The sequence below is a fragment of the Schistocerca nitens genome, chromosome 10 (assembly GCF_023898315.1).
Source record: "Schistocerca nitens isolate TAMUIC-IGC-003100 chromosome 10, iqSchNite1.1, whole genome shotgun sequence".
Taxonomy (NCBI): Eukaryota; Metazoa; Arthropoda; class Insecta; order Orthoptera; family Acrididae; genus Schistocerca; species Schistocerca nitens.
The window spans coordinates 10,472,742-10,493,601 of NC_064623.1; the positions used below are offsets into that span (position 1 = coordinate 10,472,742).

A 20,860-nucleotide genomic window follows, 5' to 3' on the forward strand; every position below is an offset into this window, starting at 1 on the left:
GCATGCTCAATTAAAAAAAAAAAAAGAAAAAAAGAAAAACGCGGAAATATCGACAGGCAAAACTTAGTAGCCTTTCGTGCGTCCGATAGAACATCAATGCACGAAGCATACAACAATTTCCATCTTCACATCTTAGCAAAAGACATTGCCGAGAACCCTAGAAAATTACGTTCCTACGTAAAATCACTATCTTACACCCAGTAGCTCGTCAAACAGTCTTCGGGGGCAACAGGAAATAGCACAAGGAAAGGTGAAGTTTTAAATTTCACGTTTAAGAGATGATGCATCCAGGAGTGTCGTCCAAATATACCGCAGTTTGACAGTCGCACAGACTCGCGCATGGAGGGCATAGAAATAGGCATCCCTGCAGGAGAGAAGGAATAGAATGAGTTGAAAACAGATGAGTCGCCACGTCGAGATGGAATCCAAATTTGTTTTTACAGGGATTACTCTGAGGCACTGGCCACTTACCTGGCTTGCATTTACGAGAAATCTCTCACGTGGGGCAAAGTCCCAAGTGACGGAAGAAAGCGCAGGTGTCCCCTGTATAGAAGAAAGGTAAAAGAACGGACCCGCAGAAGTACAGACCAAAACCTTTAACATTGGTTTGCTGCGGAATTCTTGAACACATTCTGAGTCCGAATATAATTTATTTCCTCGACACGGAAAAACTTATGTCCACAAATCATGACGGCTTCAGAAAGCATCGCTCGTGTCAAACTAAGCATGCCCGTTTGTCACGCGGTATTCTGCGAAGCGTAGGTGAAGGGCAACAGGCAGATTCCATATTCACAGCTCTCCAGAAACTGTTTGCTACGGTACCACAATGTTGATGAAAGTCCGAGCATAAGGTTTAGGTACCCCGGATACGTGAGTGGCTCCAAGACACTTTAGTAACAGAACTCGATACGTCCTCCTCGACGGCGAGTGTTCATCAGAGGCAAGGGTATCGTCAGGAGTGTCCCCAGGAAAGTGTGACGGGAGCGCACTTGTTCTCTGTACACACAAATGATCTGACGGACAGATGGAACAGCAGTTTACGGCTGTTTGCGGACGACGTTGTGGTGTAAGCCAAGCTGTCGTCGTTGAGTGACTGTAGGAGGAGACAAGATGACTAAACAGGCAATGAATGGCAGCTTGCTTTGAACGTAGAAAAATGTAAATCCACGCAAATGAGCAGGAAAAAGAATCCTGTAACGCACGCAATACAGCATTAGTAATGTACTGCGTAAGACATGGGGAAGATGTGCTTGAGGACAATATTATGGGAATGGAAGTGGATGTAGATGAAGATGAAATGGGAGATAAGACACTGCGTGAAGAGATTGACAGAGCACTGAAAGACCTGAGTCGAAACAAGGCCCCCGGAGTAGACAACATTCCATTAGAACTACTGACGGCCTTGGAGAGCCAGTCCTGACAAAACTCTACCATCTGGTGAGCAAGATGTACGAGACAGGCGAAATACTATCAGACTTCAAGAAGAATATAATAATTCCAATCCCAAAGAAAGCAGGTGTTGACAGATGTGAAAATTACCGAACTATCAGTTTAATAAGTCACAGCTGCAAAATACGAACGCGAATTATTTACAGACGAATGGAAAAACTAGTAGAAGCCGACCTCGGGGAAGATCAGTTTGGATTCCGTAGAAATGTTGGAACACGTGAGGCAATACTGACCTTAAGACTTATCTTAGAAGAAAGATTAAGGAAAGGCAAACCTACGTTTCTAGCATTTGTAGACTTAGAGAAAGCTTTTGACAATGTTGACTGGAATACTCTCTTTCAAATTCTAAAGGTGGCAGAGGTAAAATACAGGAAGCGAAAGGCTATTTACAGTTTGTACAGAAACCAGATGGAAGTTGTAAGAGTCGAGGGGCATGAAAGGGAAGCAGTGGTTGGGAAGGGAGTGAGACAGGGTTGTAGCCTATACCCGATGTTATGCAATCTCTATATTGAGCAAGCAGTAAAGGAAACAAAAGAAAAATTCGGAGTAGGTATTAAAATCCAGGGAGAAGAAATAAAAACTTTGAGGTTCACCAACGACATTGTAATTCTGTCAGAGACAGCAAAGGACTTGGAAGAGCAGTTGAATGGAATGGACAGTGTCTTGATATAAGATGAACATCAACAAAAGCAAAACGAGGATAATGGAATGTAGTCGAATAAAATCGGGTGATGCTGCGGTAACTACATTATGAAATGAGACAAAGTAGTAAAGGGGTTTTGTTATTTGGGGAGCAAAATAACTGATGATGGTCGAAGTAGAGGATATAAAATGTAGACTGGCAATGGCAAGGAAAGCGTTTCTGAAGAAGAGAAATTTGTTAACATCGAGTATAGATTTAAGTGTCAGGAAGTCGTTTCTGAAAGTATTTGCATGGAGTGTAGCCATGTATGGAAGTGGAACATGGACGATAACCAGTTTGGACAAGAAGAGAATAGAAGCTTTCGAAATGTGCTGCTACAGAAGATGCTGAAGATTAGATGGGTAGATCACAACTAAGGAGGTATTGAATAGGATTGGGGAGAAGAGAAGTTTGTGGCACAACTTGACTAGAAGAAGGGATCGGTTGGTAGGACATGTTCTGAGGCATCAAGGGATCACAAATTTAGTATTGGAGGGCAGCGTGGAGGGTAGAAAGACCAAGAGATGAATACACTAAGCAGATTGAGAAGGATGTAGGTTGCAGTAGGTACTGGGAGATGAAGGAGCTTTCACAGGATAGATAAGCATGGAGAGCTGCATCAAACCAGTCTCAGGACTGAAGACCACAACAACAACGCGTAAGACATTAAGTCTATCAAACAGCTAGGGAAGGCTGTGGTTGGTTTGCATTGTTGGAGTAATATTCGCCATTGTAGTGTTGGGCAGTTGGCTGTTAACAGCACGTAGCGTTGCACAGTTGGAGGTGAACCGCCAGCAGTGGGGGATGTGGGGAGAGAGATGGCGGAGGTTTGAGAGCGGTTGATCTGGACAGAGACAGTAAATTTGTAAGACTGGATGTCATGAACTGATATATGACTTTTGAACACTATTAAGGTAAATACATTGATTGTTCTCTATCAAAATCTTTCATTTGCTAAGTATGCCTATCAGTAGTTAGTGCCTTCAGTAGTTAGAATCTTTTATTTAGCTGGCAGTAGTGGCGCTCGCTGTATTGCAGTAGTTCGAGTAACGAAGATTTTTGTGAGGTAAGTGATTCATGAAATGTATAGGTTATTGTTAGTCAGGGCCATTCTTTTGTAGGGATTATTGAAGTCAGATTGCGTTGCGCTAAAAATATTGTGTATGAGTTTAAGCACAGTCATGTGTAATTTTTCTAAGGGGACGTTTCACTCTTCATTCGTTAGTATTTCCGTATCTCACTTCTTTGCACACCGATTCTTCCTGATTAGTTTCTTAAACTTGAGACTACCCTTCAACATTAATAAATTGCGATCTGAGTCGATATCTGATCCTCGGTTCGCTTTACAATCTGATTTTAAAGTCTCTGCCCGACCTTGATGTAATCTAACTGCAATATTCCCGTATCTTCGGCCCTTTCCAAGTATACATCGTTCTTTGGTGATTCTTCAACGAATATTCGCTATTACTAGATCAAATCTATTGCAGAACTCAATTTTTCTCCTCTCTCATTCCTACTACCAAGCCCATGTTCTTCCATAGACCTTTCTACTACCCCTTCCCGTTCAACCGAATTCCAATCCCCATTATCTTAGATTTTTATCTCGCTTTACACAGTTAACTACCCTTCCAGCACCTTCATGTACTCTATCTATTCATGTGGTGCTTGAGACGCCGGCGTGTACACTTGAACTATTGGTGCCGCTGTTGGTTTGTTGTCGATTCGGATGAGACCAATGAAACCACTGAACTACTCACAGTAAGACACACTCTGCCCTACCTTCCTATTCATAACGAATCCTACTCCCGCTATACCATTTTCTGCTGCTGTTGATATTGCCCTATACTAGTCTGACCAGAAATCCTCGTCTTCTTTCCATTTCACTTCACTGACTCCCACCATATCTAGACTGAGCCTTAGCAATTTCCTTTTCAGATTTTCTAGCTTTGCTACTACGTTCTAACTTGTCCATGCTCCAGCTATTAAAACCTTATCCTTTCGTTCGTTATTCTATCTTTTCCTCATGTTCACCTTTCCCTTGGCAGTCATCCCCGGAGATGAAGAGATGATCATAACAATTTTTCAATTACAGGCGACATGTCCTGCGGATACACACAATATTTGTCTTTAACGCTGTGGTTACCATAGCCTTCTGAATCCTCATGCGTTGATCACTGCTGATTCTTCCGCCTTTTAGGCGCAGTTTCCCACCCCGAGAGCAAGAGTGTGCGCTGAACCTCTTTCTGGTCCTCCGCTGTTTCTGACGAGGCCGATGGCAGAAATGGGATTTGTTGTGTCAAAAGTCCTCGGTCGCCATTTCTGATGATTTTTATTCAGAACTTAAACAGTGGCTGGGTTTGAACGAGGGAACCACGATGTTGATTATCAGTCAATGATGCTACCCCTTTTTCTATTCGTCAATGTTCTCATCATTTGGTTTGCGCGGACCACTTGAAGTTCGTCTTGAATATTTCACTCTTTTTTTCCTGCTACCGTGCTGGTGCCGCTGAATGAGGAGGTTCTCTGCAGAAACGACGAGGAAAGGGTTTTGTTGAAAATACTGAGAAAAAGAAAGGACAGAGTAGTAGGACATCTGTCAACTGTCGCCCAAACCATGACTCCACCAAACTCGTTCTGACTGGCGCGAAGTCACTATTTAACTGATACGGGAATTTTCCGCCCCCTTCCAGGTCGTGCCTGCAGCCAGCACCACCCTGCCACTGGAGCATTCACAAGGGGAGGGAGTAGGGGGTGGCAGCAGAGAGGGTGAGACGGGTGTGGTGGTGGTGGGGGGGGAGGTGGCAGGGGGAGGTCTCGCAGGTTCGATAGCAGAGCCTGGCGAAGTTGGGGCCTTCGCGGCGGCCTAAGCAGGGGATTACTGGGACAGCGCACGGCCTGTACCGCAGTTAAGTCCGTGTCCTGCTGCCCACGGAAAAAGCAGGCGCACGCCTTCCTCCTAACTGGGATCAATTCCGAGAGTTTGCATAGGATTACATTCTGTCCTCCCCCATCAAGTACCGCATCAGTACGACTGACTCCTGCGGCTTCTTTCTTCACGTCGTCACCTAGTTAAAACACGCAGTGTGTGTAGGGGCGCCAGTACTGCATCCCGCGGTCTGCAGGTTATCCTTGCGTAGTTCGGCGAGTGCCGACAAGATAAAGATCGAACGGTGAGGTGTTCTATTATAACTAGAACCAATATTTTCGTTTACAACAGATCTGCTTTCTGATAATGTTGTACTTCTACTTACGTTAATTTCAGTTACCTATTATTGATATTTATTAGATTAATAACGTAACGGAAGGAGTATTAAACGCAATACTTATAAGATTTTCTTGACATCAGCAGTTGTATATTTCAAATAGTGTAACGCCGTCTGCTTCACTTGCGTAAGCCAAAGGGTCTCTATAGTTTTCTTTTCTTTAAATCGAACTTTTATGTTGTTGACAAATTGCAATACCTTCTAAACTTTTACGCTAATTGGGGCCATAGGAGCATGGTTGTTCGTTTGTACCTCTGTCCAAAGATTGATTCTGGTAGCTGAAGTCCATGGTTTTTGTTAATCATGCCTTTCCCGTTGTTGTGGTGGTATTTCCATCTCCCAATGCATATTTATTTTAACTAATTTAGAAGAGAATACTAGTTTTCATTGATTTAGCTTCAAATTTTTTTAGTACATCGAAATATTTTCATAAATATTTTCATCCTCTATTCAACCTCCTTAGCGGTTGAACTTCGAAAAACAGTGAAGCATTTATTTGCTTATTTCTAACACAAACAAGAAACGTATTTTCATAGAGTTAGCCTTGAAAATGCTTCCATAATGAACAAATGCCATAAAACTTTTTGGCCCCTATTTCACTTACGGGGTTGAAGTCTGATAAAACAAGTATTTTTTGATTTCTAACGGAGAAGTCAAGCACAAGATTTCATAGATGTAGCTTTAAAAATAGTTTAGTTGTTGCTTAATGATGATTTACTTTCAAACAAACTTTCAAGTACTATTTCACCCAGGTGGGTTTTAAATTTCCAAAAATGCTGAGAGGCATGTTTGTTTATTTTTGACCGAGAAACCAAATACCAGTTTCCGTAGTTGAAGCTACAAAATTGCCTTAATAGTAACATATTTTCGAAAAAGGTTTCATCCCGTATTTACCTCCTTAGTGAATGAATTTTCAAAAAGGCCGAAATGTATATTTTCCTTAAATTTTTGACCGAGAAACCGAATACCAGTTTTCGTAGTTCTAGCTTCTACATCGCCTTAATAGAGACAGATTTTCACAATGCCTTTGGTGCCGTATTTCATCCCCTTACGGATGTAATCTCGAAAAATACCTTCTTAAACGACGCCCACAGTTTAAGAACACCACCCTCTGCAAATTTCAAAATTCTATCCTTAGTGGTGTGGGCTTGGCCATGAATCAGACTCAGTCGGCATATTGCTTTTTATGTATAAGGATAATATTTGTTCCTAGGTACGTTACCACGCATTACCTGGGAATAGTTATTCCTATTTGGAGAAACCTTCCTTCCCCGAAATAACGTAATTTCATAGTAAGACTTTAGCACGCAATGAGTGAATGATGTCATTTACAATGAAGCGCCAAAGAAACTGGTATAGGTATGCGTATTCAAATACAGAGATATGTAAACAGGCAGAATACGGCGCTGCGGTCGGCAACGCCTATATAAGACAACAAGTGTCTGGCGCAGTTGTTAGATCGGTTACTGCTGTTACAATGGCAGGTTATCATGATGTAAGAGAGTTTGAACTTTGTATCACAGTCGGCGCAAGATCGAAGGGACACAGTAGCGATTGATTTTCTCTGCCTCGTGATGAACTGGGTGTTGTGTGATGTCCTTAGGTTAGTTAGGTTTAAGTAGTTCTAAGTTCTAGGGGACTGATGACCATAGATGTTAAGTCCCATAGTGCTCAGAGCCATTTTTGAACAGTAGCGATCAAGTGCGGATTTTCCGGTACGACTATTTCACGAGTGTACCATAAATATCAGGAATTTGGTAAAACATCAAATCTCCGACATCGCTGTGACCAGAAAAGATCGTGCTAGAATGGGACCAACGACGACTGAAGAAAATCATTCAATGTGACAAGTGCAACCCTTCCGGAAATTGCTTTCGGAGCCGAAGTCCCATTCGTGTACCCCTGATGACTGCACTACACCAAGCTTTACGCCTCGCCTAGGCTCGTCAACACCAACATTGGACTGTTGGTGACTGGAATTATGCTGCCTGGTCGGACTAGTATCGTTTCAAATTTTATTGAACGGGTGGACGTGTACGGGTATGGAAACAACCTCATGAATCCATGGACCGTGCATGTCATCAGACGCTGTTCAAGCTGGTGGAGGCTGTGTAATGGTGTGGGACGTGTGCAATCAGAGTGATATGGGACCCCTGATACGTGTAGATACGATTCTGACAGGTGACGCGTATGTAAGAATCCTGTCTGATCACCTGCATCCATTCGTGTCCATGGTACATTCCGACGTGGGCAGTTCCAGCTGGGCAATGCGACACCCTACACGTCCAATATTACTACAGAGTGGCTCCAGGAACACTCCACTGAGTTTAAACATTTCCACTGGCCACCAAACTCCCCAGAAATGAACATTATTGAGCGTATGTGGGATGTCTTGCAACGTGCTGTTCTGAAGAGATCTCCTCATACTCTTACGGATTTATGGTCACTCCAGCAGGACTCATGGTGTCAATTCCCTCCAGCACTACTTCAGACACTAGTCAAGTCCATGCCACGTCGTGCTGCGGCACTTCTACGTGCTCGCGGGAGCCCTACACGATATTAGACAGGTGTACCAGTTTCTCTGGCTCCTCAGTGTATACAGAGAAAATATTTGTTATTAGGTACGTGACCATGTATTACGTGCGAACAATTTTACGTGTTTGGAGAAATCTTCCTTCCCTAAGTAGTGTACGTAATTTCGTAATATAATTTCGTAATATGACTGTAGCACACAATGAGCTAATGCTGTCATTTACAAACAGAATAAGAAGTTGTATTATAAATTACTGTTACTACAGGCGAAAGTCTGGTTAGTCTCCCAAGACATAACGATCTCCCCTACTATATCATGTAGTGACGGGATCAGTTGAGCCCCGACTATAGTGAATTTGTTTTATTTCTTCTGCTTGTACTTCTGACGTCAAGCACTGGTTTTGCTTCCTCTTCCTCTACTGACTACGTGGTCCCGTCCCTCTCCTTTTATACTGGTGGGTTCGCCTTTCGTGACGCCTAGCGGTCAATTCCGCATTAGACAAGGTGTCAGGATGGTTTTGATTAGTACACAAAGAAGGGCAGCACGAATAGTCACAGGTTGTTTCGCCAGTAGGAGTGTGTAATGGACATTCTAAAGCAACCTAAACTGTCAAACCACTGACAATAGACAAAAACTGACCGTGAAACTCCACTTGCAATGTTTCGAGAGGCAGTATTAAGTGAGGAATCTAGGAATGTACTGCAACTCCCTTACGTATCGATGCCGTAGGGACCGTGACGAAGACAAGATTAGACTGACTGAAAGGGAATACAGAGAAACCCCACGTCTATTTTGACAAAATTGAGTCTTCTATTATTTTCTACTTTAAAAGTACAGACCGATCATGATATAGAGAAACCCATGTGTTCCGGGATTTTCTGTTTTTTTATGCAGTCATTGTATGGAAGAGGCGAACGGCTTTGCCGCAGTAACACCGGTTTCCGTCAGATCACCGACGTTAAGCGCTGTCGACCTGGGCTAGCACTTGGATGGGTGACCATCCGGTCTGCCGAGCGCTGTTGGCAAGCGGGCTGAACTGTGCCCTTGTGAGGCAAACTGAGGAGCTACTTTTTGACAAGTAGCGGCTCCGGTCTCGTAAAGTGACATACGGCCGGGAGAGCGGTGTGCTGTCCACCTGCTTCTCCATATCCGCATCCAGTGACGCCTGTGGTTGAGGATGACACGGCTGCCGGTCGGTGCCGTTGAGCCTTCCGAGGCCTGTTCGGACTTAGTTTAGCATAGTATCAATAAGAAACTCCCAGTTGTGCAGAAGACATGGCCTTTCTTAAAATTTTATGTTGTCAGCACTGTTTTAAACAGAGAGAACAATCGATATATGCCTGTAAATGACAAGAAAATGCATGGCCTAAGGCAATTTCAGCTATTATCACCAAAAGATGAAATCACGCAGAGCTTCTACATCGACACACAATTGGCCAATAAGTTTCAAAAATTAACTGTGTGTGGAGTATAATTCCAAAGAGAATGGAAAGAAGGCATAATTTGGTTGATTTTTGTCCATATTGAAAAAGCCCACATGTTTGCTAAACAAATTTTAACATCAAGAGAACGTATGACGATTGTCTACCGCGCATTAGAATTCTTCTCTGTACATCCATTTTAAAGAAAAATGAGGAGAAAACCGGAATTTCAGCATAATTTTAAGAACTGCAGTGTTTCCTTTGCTTCCCGAGAAGTTTAGTATTTCTCCTTTTCCTCGACATGGGGGGCCTCTCAGTATATCCACTGAATAACAGCTCGGACACAGACTTTCAAACAGTCATTCTTACCGAGATCCAAAAACAAATGCAGAGCGTAAAAATCCGCTAACAGACGAGACGATGGAATGTATTCTCCCCCACGACTTTTCACATTATTAAACAGAGTGTAAATGCGGAAAGAATGTTTCTAATCGAACAGTCGGTTGTGTTACGGATTACTCAGCTGTTTCATAGCTTTCAGCCTCAAGCTTCCACGGGCAGAATTATTTCACGTGTAACTGGGGCGAGGGACTTCCGTTTCAATCACTAAGAGTAACACGAAGTACGCAGGAGAGAAAATATATTAAAATTTATAATACACAAACGGTAGCTGTAGTGTAGTCGTGACTCAGACAAGACAGCACTCTGTGAATTAATGTATTTAATTTATACGCTGACCATATGTCATGTCTGGAGAACACTCTGGTCACTAGTTGAGCGATGTCGTTATCCTGAAGGAAGTCATTCACAACATGTGCACGATGGGGGCGCGAATTGTCGTCCGTAAAGTCTAATGCTTCGCCAATATGCTGCCGATACGTTTGCACAATCGGTCGTAGGATGGCATTCACGTATCGTACAGCCGTTACGGCTCCTCCTATGACCACCAGCGGCGTACGTCGGCCCCACATAATGACACCCCAAAACAGCAGGGAACCACCTTGCTGCACTCGCTGGACAGTGTGTCTAAAGCGTTCAGCCTGACTGGGTTGCCTCCAAATACGTCTCCGACGATTGTCTGGTGGAAGACATATGCGACACTCTTCGGTGAAGAGAACGTGACGCCAGTCCTGAGGGGTCCATTCGGTATGTTGTTGGGCCCATCTGTACCGCGCTGCATGGTGTCGTCGTTGCAAAGATGGACCTCGCCATGGACGTCATGAGTGAAATTGCTCATCATGCAGCCTATTGCGCACAGTTTGAGTGTTAACACGACGTCCTGTGGCTGCACGAAAAGCATTATTCAAATGGATGCGTTACTGTGAGGATTTCTCCAAGCCGTAATCCGTAGGTGGCGGTCATCCACTGCAGTAATAGCCCTTGGGCGGCCGGAGCGAGGCATGTCATCGACAGTTCCTGTCTCCCTGTATCACCATCTCCGAACATCGCTTTGGTTCACTCCGAGACGCCTGGGCACAAAGTAACAATGCGGACGCAATCGAACCGTGGTATTGACCGTCTAGGCATGGTTGAACTACAGCAACACGAGCCGTGTACCTCCTACATGGTGGAATGACGAACTGATCGGCTGTCGGGCCCCCTCCGTCTAATAGGCGCTGCTCATGCACTGTATATTACATCTTTGGGCGGGTTTAGTGACATCTCTGAACAGTCAAAGGGTGTGTGTGTGTGTGTGTGTGTGTGTTGCACTATCCACAGTCAGCGTCTATCTTCAGGAGTTCTGGGAACCGGGATGATGCAAAACTTTTGACATGTGTAGATAAAGCAACTCTAGAGACTATGTTTCTTGCAGACGAAGAAGTGATTTTAACTGAAAGAATACACTATCTACAGAACAGGCTAGACCTGTTTCTCAAAACAACAACCAGTTGATTATGATCAGAATTCCTCGACGTCGAAACCGAAAGTGATGGCGTTTAGAGAACGAGAACTAGGTAGAGCTAAAACAGTGATTAATAAGAAAACAATAGAGTAAGTTAGCAAATTTCCGTATCATGGGAGTAACAGCTTACATATCAAATAATGAATTCAATACAAAATTATGGATTTCCAACTGTCTTGAACGAAAAGCAATTAAGAATTGGGGAAGAGAGAGACTACTTAAACGGTGTACAGTAATGGCAGCTATCAACGTTGTTGTAAGAGTGTGAATCCTGGACAGTTACGAAACTACATGCCGAAAGGGGAAAGGGTAAAGAGGAATTATCTGAAGGCAGTAGCTCGCTGCATAATATGTGACAGGAAGAGAGTTAATTGTATCACGAAACAAACGTAACAAGAGTGGAAACTTTCCAAGTGACAGGCCTCACATTTGTTAGGGAAATAAAACAAGTATTTATTTTTGTACATAACTTATTAATATCTACAGAAATGAGAAGGTATTGTGACACCAGACAATTATACTGCTCACTCAAAAACAAAGTAAAATAATGAGAGAAGTAAGAAAATAAATAAATAATTAAGAACGACGAAAGTGCCATACGAAGGAATTCACTGATTGTAAAAGTTAATATGAAAGTATTCGTTTCAAGCGCCAGTAATAACGATGCACCACGTTTTAGCTGTCATAATGCAACTACAGAAATAGAGCAGTAATTAGTTTTTTTTAACTAGTACAAATGTTGTCAATAAATACCATTTCTCGCCTCTCAAACATTTTACGAGAAAATATCAAATTAAATTCAAGAAAAAATCTCGGCAATGGTCCTTTTTGTTACACAACACCATTCTTGAGGTCATATGCATAATTTACTGTAAAAATTACTTTATTTTTGAGGAAGAAAAGGCGTTAACGTCAACAAGTCTTTCTGTTTTGCAAATTATAAACATCATGGCATACGTCAGACAGTCTTTCGTCTTTTGAATGCAATGACATTTTTCCATTATTCTGTTTCAGACTAAGAATACTTTTTACACATCTGTTTGAGACGGGTGAGTCTCAGACACACTAATAACCCGGCATTGGGAGATATTACACGCCTGCTTTGACAACAGTGTATCAGCAGCATATGTAAAGTCAGTGAAGTCAGTTGTATGCACTATAATTACACCGAATCGATTCCTAGCTTTAGCTGTATCAACGGCAATGAGTAAATCTTGCGAAGCAAAGGTGTAACTTCACTTGTTTCGCCATAATTGCAAAATCTCTGTCGCTGCTCAAAAAGCTCTGCCCACGCACCAACAAAAAACTTGCACTTAATACTTTTGAAATTTCCACTCTTCGTATTTAGTCATAGTGGAAAAAAATAGTGAAGTACAGAAACAAACCAAAAACACCAGCAGTGAGAGTGCAAGAAAGGAAAGGAGCATATATCGAAGTGAATTCTGAAGTATCGTCAGCCAGAACAAGAGCGAAGGAAGAGCGCTCGGTCGAGGAAGAGATTGTCGGAGGGAAACACTGGAGGGCGCAACAAACCTTGATCGTATCTTCATTTTTCAAGAAAGCATTTGGATGACGATTAGTTGCGATATCTGTGGTGCAAACGTGCGAGCTCTTGGAATCTATTGTCTTAAAACTAACACAGATGGACAGCTGAATTCCGTCTCCCTAGCTCATCGAACATTCTTGGTTAGTTGAAGACGACGTGGCACACTGTCGTAATACCGAGTGTACTGGATCAGTGAATATTTGATTAATGGAACCCGCTAGGCTATAGTGGACGGCTGACCTCCTACGGAAGCGGAAGAGACGTCGGGTGTGCCCCAGGGGCCGCTACAGCTCCTCTGATGTTATTAGTCTTGGTAAGCAACGCGCCCAACAGGTCCACCGCGAGACTGCGCTCACGATGCTCTTTTCTGCAGAAGACTGTCGTCGCTGGATTAGACCGAGGAGATACAGAAAACTGACGACATTCTCACTTGGTGTAGTGAATGGTACGGGGATTGCCGCACTGTCCCATTGCACCCGCGTGATTTGCTCCATGACGTCATCAACATGGCGACTACAAGAAAGATCGTAATGCCCGCAAACAACCGTAGTTGACACGTGAAATATTTCAATCCACTGATAAAATGCAAGGAACGGGCCAACAGAGGTAATTAGGAGCTTTCGGGAGAGGACGAACTGCAAATACGACAGTAAGAAATCATTACAAAAAAAGTTACACAAAACCGAAAAAAGCACACACGCAGCCTCGACAATAAACCGAACAAAGAGTTACAAGAAACACAATTGGAATCGAGTATCTCAATTGACCCTAGCTCACATGAAGACAGCGATACCAGGATCCTACACAGAACTAGAAAACCTGGTGTCGGAAACTTAGCTTCACCTACGTAGCTCAGTCGATATCGACGATACCAACAACCCATAGCTAGTAGAACTAGCTATTAACAAAACCTAACCAGGCCAAAAAACTACAACACACTCCACGATATTCACGACTGTATACTACGAAATATGAACTTCAACTGCCAACACAAACCACAAAATAAAGAAAAACTACAAAATAAATTTCGGTACCCCATCTCGGAGAAAATTGCGAACATGAAGAACTTCATTCTCACAATAAAGGTCAAAAATACTTGCCACCAAAAGTTAGCAAAGAAATAAATCTAGACAGGTCACACACACACACACAGAGACACACAGAGACACACAGAGACACACAGAGACACACAGAGACACACACACACACACAGAGACACACACACACACAGAGAGACACACACACACACACAGAGACACACACACACACACAGAGACACACACACACACACAGAGACACACACACACAGAGACACACACACACAGAGACACACACACAGAGACACACACACAGAGACACACACACAGAGACACACACACAGAGACACACACACAGAGACACACACACAGAGACACACACACACACACAGACAGACAGACAGAGACACACACACACACACACACACACACACACACACACACACACACACACAGACACAGACACAGACAGAGAGACACACACACACACACACACACACAGACAGAGAGACACACACACACACACACACACACACACACACACACACACACACACAGAGACACACAGAGACAGACAGAGAGAGAGAGAGAGACGCGCACACGCACACGCACACGCACACAGACACGCACACGCACACAGACACGCACACGCACACAGACACGCACACGCACACAGACACGCACACGCACACAGACACGCACACGCACACAGACACGCACACGCACACAGACACGCACACGCACACAGACACGCACACGCACACAGACACGCACACGCACACAGACACGCACACGCACACAGACACGCACACGCACACAGACACGCACACGCACACAGACACGCACACGCACACAGACACGCACACGCACACAGACACGCACACGCACACAGACACGCACACGCACACAGACACGCACACGCACACAGACACGCACACGCACACAGACACGCACACGCACACAGACACGCACACGCACACAGACACGCACACGCACACAGACACGCACACGCACACAGACACGCACACGCACACAGACACGCACACGCACACAGACACGCACACGCACACAGACACGCACACGCACACAGACACGCACACGCACTAGTTTTAGAAGCACAGACTTTGTTCAGTTTCATAAATTAGACTTTGCTCAATTTCATAAATTCTGTGCGCTGTTTACATTTCGCACTTTCTTCCACAAGGAATACAGTATAACACGAGAAATTTCATTGTGGAGCGATACCTCCTCCCATGGCAGCAACGATCGAACGACTAGTAAATTTCTTTGTAAGATTAAAAAAAAAAAAACTTTGAAACCATGACAACACGACAGGGTAACAATTTCAAAACCTAAAACCAATCAGTAGCCACTACAACTACGGACATTAAAATAACTGGCAGACAACGGAACAAAAACAAGCACCGAGAAACAGACAGCACTGAAATCCAATTCCGCACTAAAATCACTCGCAACCAATTTAGAAACATAACCATCCCACCACAGAGAGCGTCTTCGCAGTTCTAGAACCACAATACATTGCAAATACGCCGCTGCTCCGTTACGGCATGAAACAACACAGTTACAGTACGTCACGGGTCAAAGCTGACGAGTGGAATCGGAGCAAACGGTTGACCCAGTGGCAGTTATCTCTAAATTTGGATAAATGCAACGTAATGTCTACAGCACATGTAAACAACCAGACAGTATCCAGTTACAAGACAGGTAGTCAACATTTTGAACACGTCACAGCGTGAATTTATGAATAGTACTAAGAAACGATAGTCTATTAAATGGGACGGAGCGTCAAAGCCATTGACAGAGAAGGCGAATAGATTTAGAGTTGTTGGAAGGGTTCTGGCAAGTGCAGTGCGTCTATGTAGAATATCGCACACAAGGCACTAGACGACCAATTCTAGGGCACTGTTCCAGCATTTTGGAGTCTATCAAGTGTACGTGCCAGTACACTTGGAACGAAATCACAGACGCACGGCTGTAATCTTAACATATCGGTGTAGACCACACGAAAATCTAACAGAGATATTCGGCGAACTTAAATGGAAGGAAAACGACGTACTCCTCGCGAAATTATGCTGGATAAATAAAGGGAACCTGCATCAGAAGAAGACTGCACAAGCATCGAATACCTCGCGCAGGGGTCCGGAATAAATTACGAGAATTAGATGACAGATTAGGACACGTACAGTCACTTTTCTCTAGATCAGTAAGCATACCCTCCGCCACACGCTGTTCACTAACGTGGGACTACGCACTTAAATGTAGATGTAAATGGATATTAGTAAAGAATGCAATATGCATGCACAGACCGCAGACGTCATTAACACGACGGAAATTCGAGCCGCCTGATGTGACCAGCGGATGACGTCAGAGACAACACGAAAGAAGAATTGGCAAACAAAAGTCTGCAAACTAGCTCGATCTGTGACGGGAGTAGTTGGTTTTTTTCTTGTTACTAACGCCCTCAAACATATTATAAACGTGGAAATATCATGGCATATGTATAAGATAGCGACTATCATCAAGGACGTTATTAAAGCTCTAGAATACACAAAATATATTAAAAAAACAGATTGTTAGGAAACATTCGTTGGCTTGGACGACTAATACACTGACACCTTACAATCTAACCTAGGCGGCGGGCTACACTACACATCAATCTGTCACCATAAACTTATTTAAAATGAAACAAGAGATGTGAACGGTGATGTTACTCGTTAAAGCAGAACGACAGTATCCCAGTCTTCAACATACTCGTCACCTCTACTGGATCTATACAGTACCGTCACATGTTCATTACAGACGTCGTCTCCACTGGACCTATACGTCTACTAGGCAAGGTCAGCTGAGCCACCATCCACAAGATGTAACCGACTTATTTTATACGAAACACATGAACGACGTCTGCAGTTAAAAATTGAAACAATCTACCGTTCTCTCCTGCGTCGTTCATTAGACCCTCTAAAATTGGACAGGCGTTTCATTTGACCAGTTTCAAAGTGGAAATTCGTGCCAGCAAATTTATTACATGCGACCCGTCATTTGCTGTTAAAAATAAATAAATAAATAAAAAATTTAAAAAATATTTTTTTCAGACAGGCACGAATGGGTAAGTGGTCTGTTCTTTATGTTAGTGCGACATCCTTGTACGAAACAATTCGCAGCGCCTAGACCGCGCCTTTTGCTTGTGTGTGTGGTTACATTCCTGACTGTACGCTAACTTCATCCCATCCTGGACTAAACTACGCTCGTTACGTGCTACCGAAGGGGACGACCACCGCAGCGTATGTTTTATTTACCGATTCCTCTGCAAACACGCCTCCAGTTATGCATCCTCGTTCCCACATCACCGATAATCGCGAAGCCGCTATAAATCACGTTCAATCAACCCTCAGATCACACGGGCTTATGTGAAGTCATCATATACCGATAGATTAGAGAGTAACCTATCCTGTGACACAAAAAATACACGTTTATACACTTTTAGAAAGAAACTCACGACTTACCTCTTGAAATGCTGGTAGCTCTCCCGTTACTTCTCATTCGCAGAGTAGAACGCCACTTCCGTTAGAAAAGATGTTTTATTGTCCGCCCTAGAGTTTTCACGACAATCATCGAAACCTGTAACAAAACAACGCACTGAAATAGGGCAAATTTTATAAAATATACAAAATGTGTACAAGTAAATTGACTGTAGAGCCACAACATAAAAACGGTCACGTGACTACGTGGATTAGAAATTATTTGCTATAGGTGAATGTCAGAAAAAAAAACTCTTAAGACGTTCGGAAATAGGTGGGCTACACCTAGAATATAAAAAGAACAGACGATATGTAAGAAGCATGTGGACAGCACACGTGAGCTAAAAACCCAAAACAAATCAAACAGCGCGGAAAGAACCGCTCATTGCTCACAAGTAATTCCACGCGTACACAACTGCTGCTCGCGTTCACTGTGAGTGGCAAAGACAACAGAGTGTAAACATACCTCGCCAAAGAGTATACAGTCGAAGTCCTAACACTCAGTCCATACACAACTCCTCAAAGCACGTACTACGCACGCTGTTACGAGTAGGGAAGGAGACTGATGACAATCATGTTTGTCAATATATTGTGAAGTTATATGATCAACAGGAAGAAATAAAAGTATGAAAATATTGGCCCACGTAAAATCACCAGTAGAACAAGCTGTAAAAATGAAATCATAAAATAGCAGCCACACGCGATACGAGATCAACCCAGGGCTGCCATCAGAAGCCGTCGGCATACCAAGGAAGCACCACAACCTGTGACACAGCAAAAGCCGAAGTGTACGAAATATATAAAACACAGAACGTAATGGACATTACTTTGTTGTTGTTGTTTTATTTAGCCCAGAAAGTGGTTTGCTGCATCCCTTCACGCTACTCTATTCTGTGCGAACCTCTTCATCTCTGTACAGCTGCCGGCCGGTGTGGCCGAGAGGTTCTAGGCGCTACAATCTGGAACCGCGCGGCCGCTAAGGTCGCAGGTTCGAATCCTGCCTCGGTTAGTTAGGTTTAAGTAGTTCTAGGGGACTCATGACCTCCGAAGTTAAGTCCCATAGTGCACAGAGCCATTTTTTTTTCGTCAACAATGTGGTACCATGGAAAACAGTTTCTGGAAATCTGTGAATATGGAATCTGCATTTGAACCATCTGCATAGCTCCTGTAATGTACATTCACTTGGACCTCCTTACTGTAACAAAGCCTCGGTTTACTAGTTTCTAGTCATCATAGTTTCCTAAAATACCAAACAAACCATCCCTCGATTCCTCAATATGTCTATTATCAATCGACCCCATTTTTTAATCAAATTATGCTGTACATTTCTTTTGTCCCCATTTCGCTTCAATATCTTTTTGTTACTTATCTGATTTATCCGTCTAATCGCGAGCATTATGTTGGACCAACACATTTCGTAAGCTTCTATTTTTTTTCTTCTCTCTACTGCGAACTGTTCACATTTCAGTTTCCGACAAGACTACACTCCTTACACAGGGAGATTCAGGTGGAATGTCACCTAATTTCTGAGGTGATCCTACGCGTGAAAATAAACCGGAAAAGTCCTGTGAACATGTGTCCAATTTTTGATCGTTAGGGAACTAGAGCGGTTTGAAGAGTACACACATCCACGAATGGCTTTGACGACAAGTGTGAAAACTACTTGCTGAAACGCTGTGTAGGCGCTGTGGTGGACAGAATAATGGTGGGGCGGGTGACTGACCCGTGCCATACGAGGTTGGCAGCACTGTGACGTTGCATGAAGCCAACAGCTGGAAGTGCATCCAGCATGCAGTCGTGGGTACGATCAGTGGGCAGTCGTGAGGCCGCGTGCCCTATCGTGCCTGAGCAAGTCCATTTGTGTCCTCCGTGAATACCGACATGCCGCATACGTTGACGTCTGCAAAATAGGCAGACATATTGCTTCTGGATGGGTGTTGTGATGGCAGTGCGCATGCCGCTGTGGTGGAATACTAGAGACATTTCCCTGACTGACGAACACCCTGTACCAGGGTATTTCCCAGGGACTTTCAAGAATTATGTGAATCACTGCCCAATGCACAAGTAACATGAGAACGTGAGACTACGCAGTCAGTTGAGGAAAGGACGACATTATGGCAGTGGTACAATGGAGTCTCACCACCAGTACACACCACATTATTCATCAGCCCGATATTCCACAAAGGAGAGTCTGGCATGTATTACTTTCTGAGGGCTTGTATCAATTCCATGTGCAGCCCAAGCAACATTGCACCCAAGTGTCTCATTAAGCAGACAACAATTCTGTGAGTGGTTGGCTGTATATAGAGATATCATGGAACACACTTTATTTACAAATGGGGCTATATATACATCCAGTGGTACCATGCACACCCGCAATTCTCATATGTGGGCGACGGAGAACCCACACGACACAAGCGAAACAAGGTTCGAAGTTAGGTTCTCAGTAAACGTCTCGTGTGGTATGATTGATCACCTAGTAATAGGGCCTATGTTCCTGGCAAATCGCACGACAGCCGTAGCACACGCATATTTCCTGATAGAACACCTACCTGCACTTTTGAAAGATGTGATATTACAGTTACGATAACAATTGTACCCGCAACACGACGGATCACTAATTCACTGTACCAGACAAGTATCCCAGTATCTGATTAACACATTTCCTCAACGATGGAGTAGCCGTGATGGATTCGTTGACTGGTCTGCCATACCACTAGATCTAACCCTATTAGACTCCTGTTTATGGGGCTGGTTAAAGGGGGATGTGTACACTACGAAGGTGGATACACGTGAAGACTTGTTTCTCCCATCACCGACGCCGTTGCCTTCATTAAAGCCCTCTGAGATGGTGTTCGATGTGCAACACAATGCACACTGCAACGCATTGGCAGGTGCCTTGACAGAGCTTCGAGACTTGTTGCGCACCTGTTGTAGGACGGATCAGTCGTCTGGCCCACCACGATATCTACAGCCTTCCACGTCTCATGAACAGACAGGGTCTCATGTGATCGGTGCTTGTAAAGGCAAACTTGATTCATACACTCTGGGCTTTCCGATACCCAGAAAAGTTGTCATACAAGAGCACAATGTACACTGACGGAAAATAATCGCAGCCCCAAAAATTAATTAAAGTAGAGTAATGAAATTTCGGGAATACATATTTAAGTGATTGACACTGCAAGAGCACAGGTTAATGTACGTGAGAGATGAGCCATTGCAAATGTGAAATTCTGCTACATTAATAACCGGTGTAACCTCCAGAATGTTGAATGCAAGCGTGCAAACGTGCATGCATTCTGTTGTACAGGTGCCGGAAGTCAGTTTGTGGGATGGAGTTCCATGATTACAGGGACGGTTTGTGGTTGATGCTGGAGTTGTCCGATGATGTTCCATATGTGCTCGATTGGAGATGTATCTCCTGATCAAGCAGGCCAAAGCAATATGTCGACACTCTGTAGAGCATGTTGGGTTACAACAGAAATGG

General features: G+C 43.7%; 1 protein-coding gene across 1 annotated transcript in view; it reads right to left on the bottom strand.

Annotated features, from left to right (window-relative positions):
• The window catches only part of LOC126209795 (keratin-associated protein 5-1-like), a 178,003-nt gene extending 160,804 nt beyond the window's left edge, over positions 1–17,199 (bottom strand). Inside the window, exons 1-2 of the mRNA XM_049938933.1 lie at positions 17,152–17,199; positions 14,441–14,937 (exon numbers count right to left, since the gene is read on the bottom strand). Coding sequence (XP_049794890.1) covers positions 14,441–14,937; positions 17,152–17,199 — 545 coding nt within the window. The remainder of the gene's footprint in view (positions 1–14,440; positions 14,938–17,151) is intronic.
• Between the last annotated feature and the right edge of the window lie 3,661 nt (positions 17,200–20,860).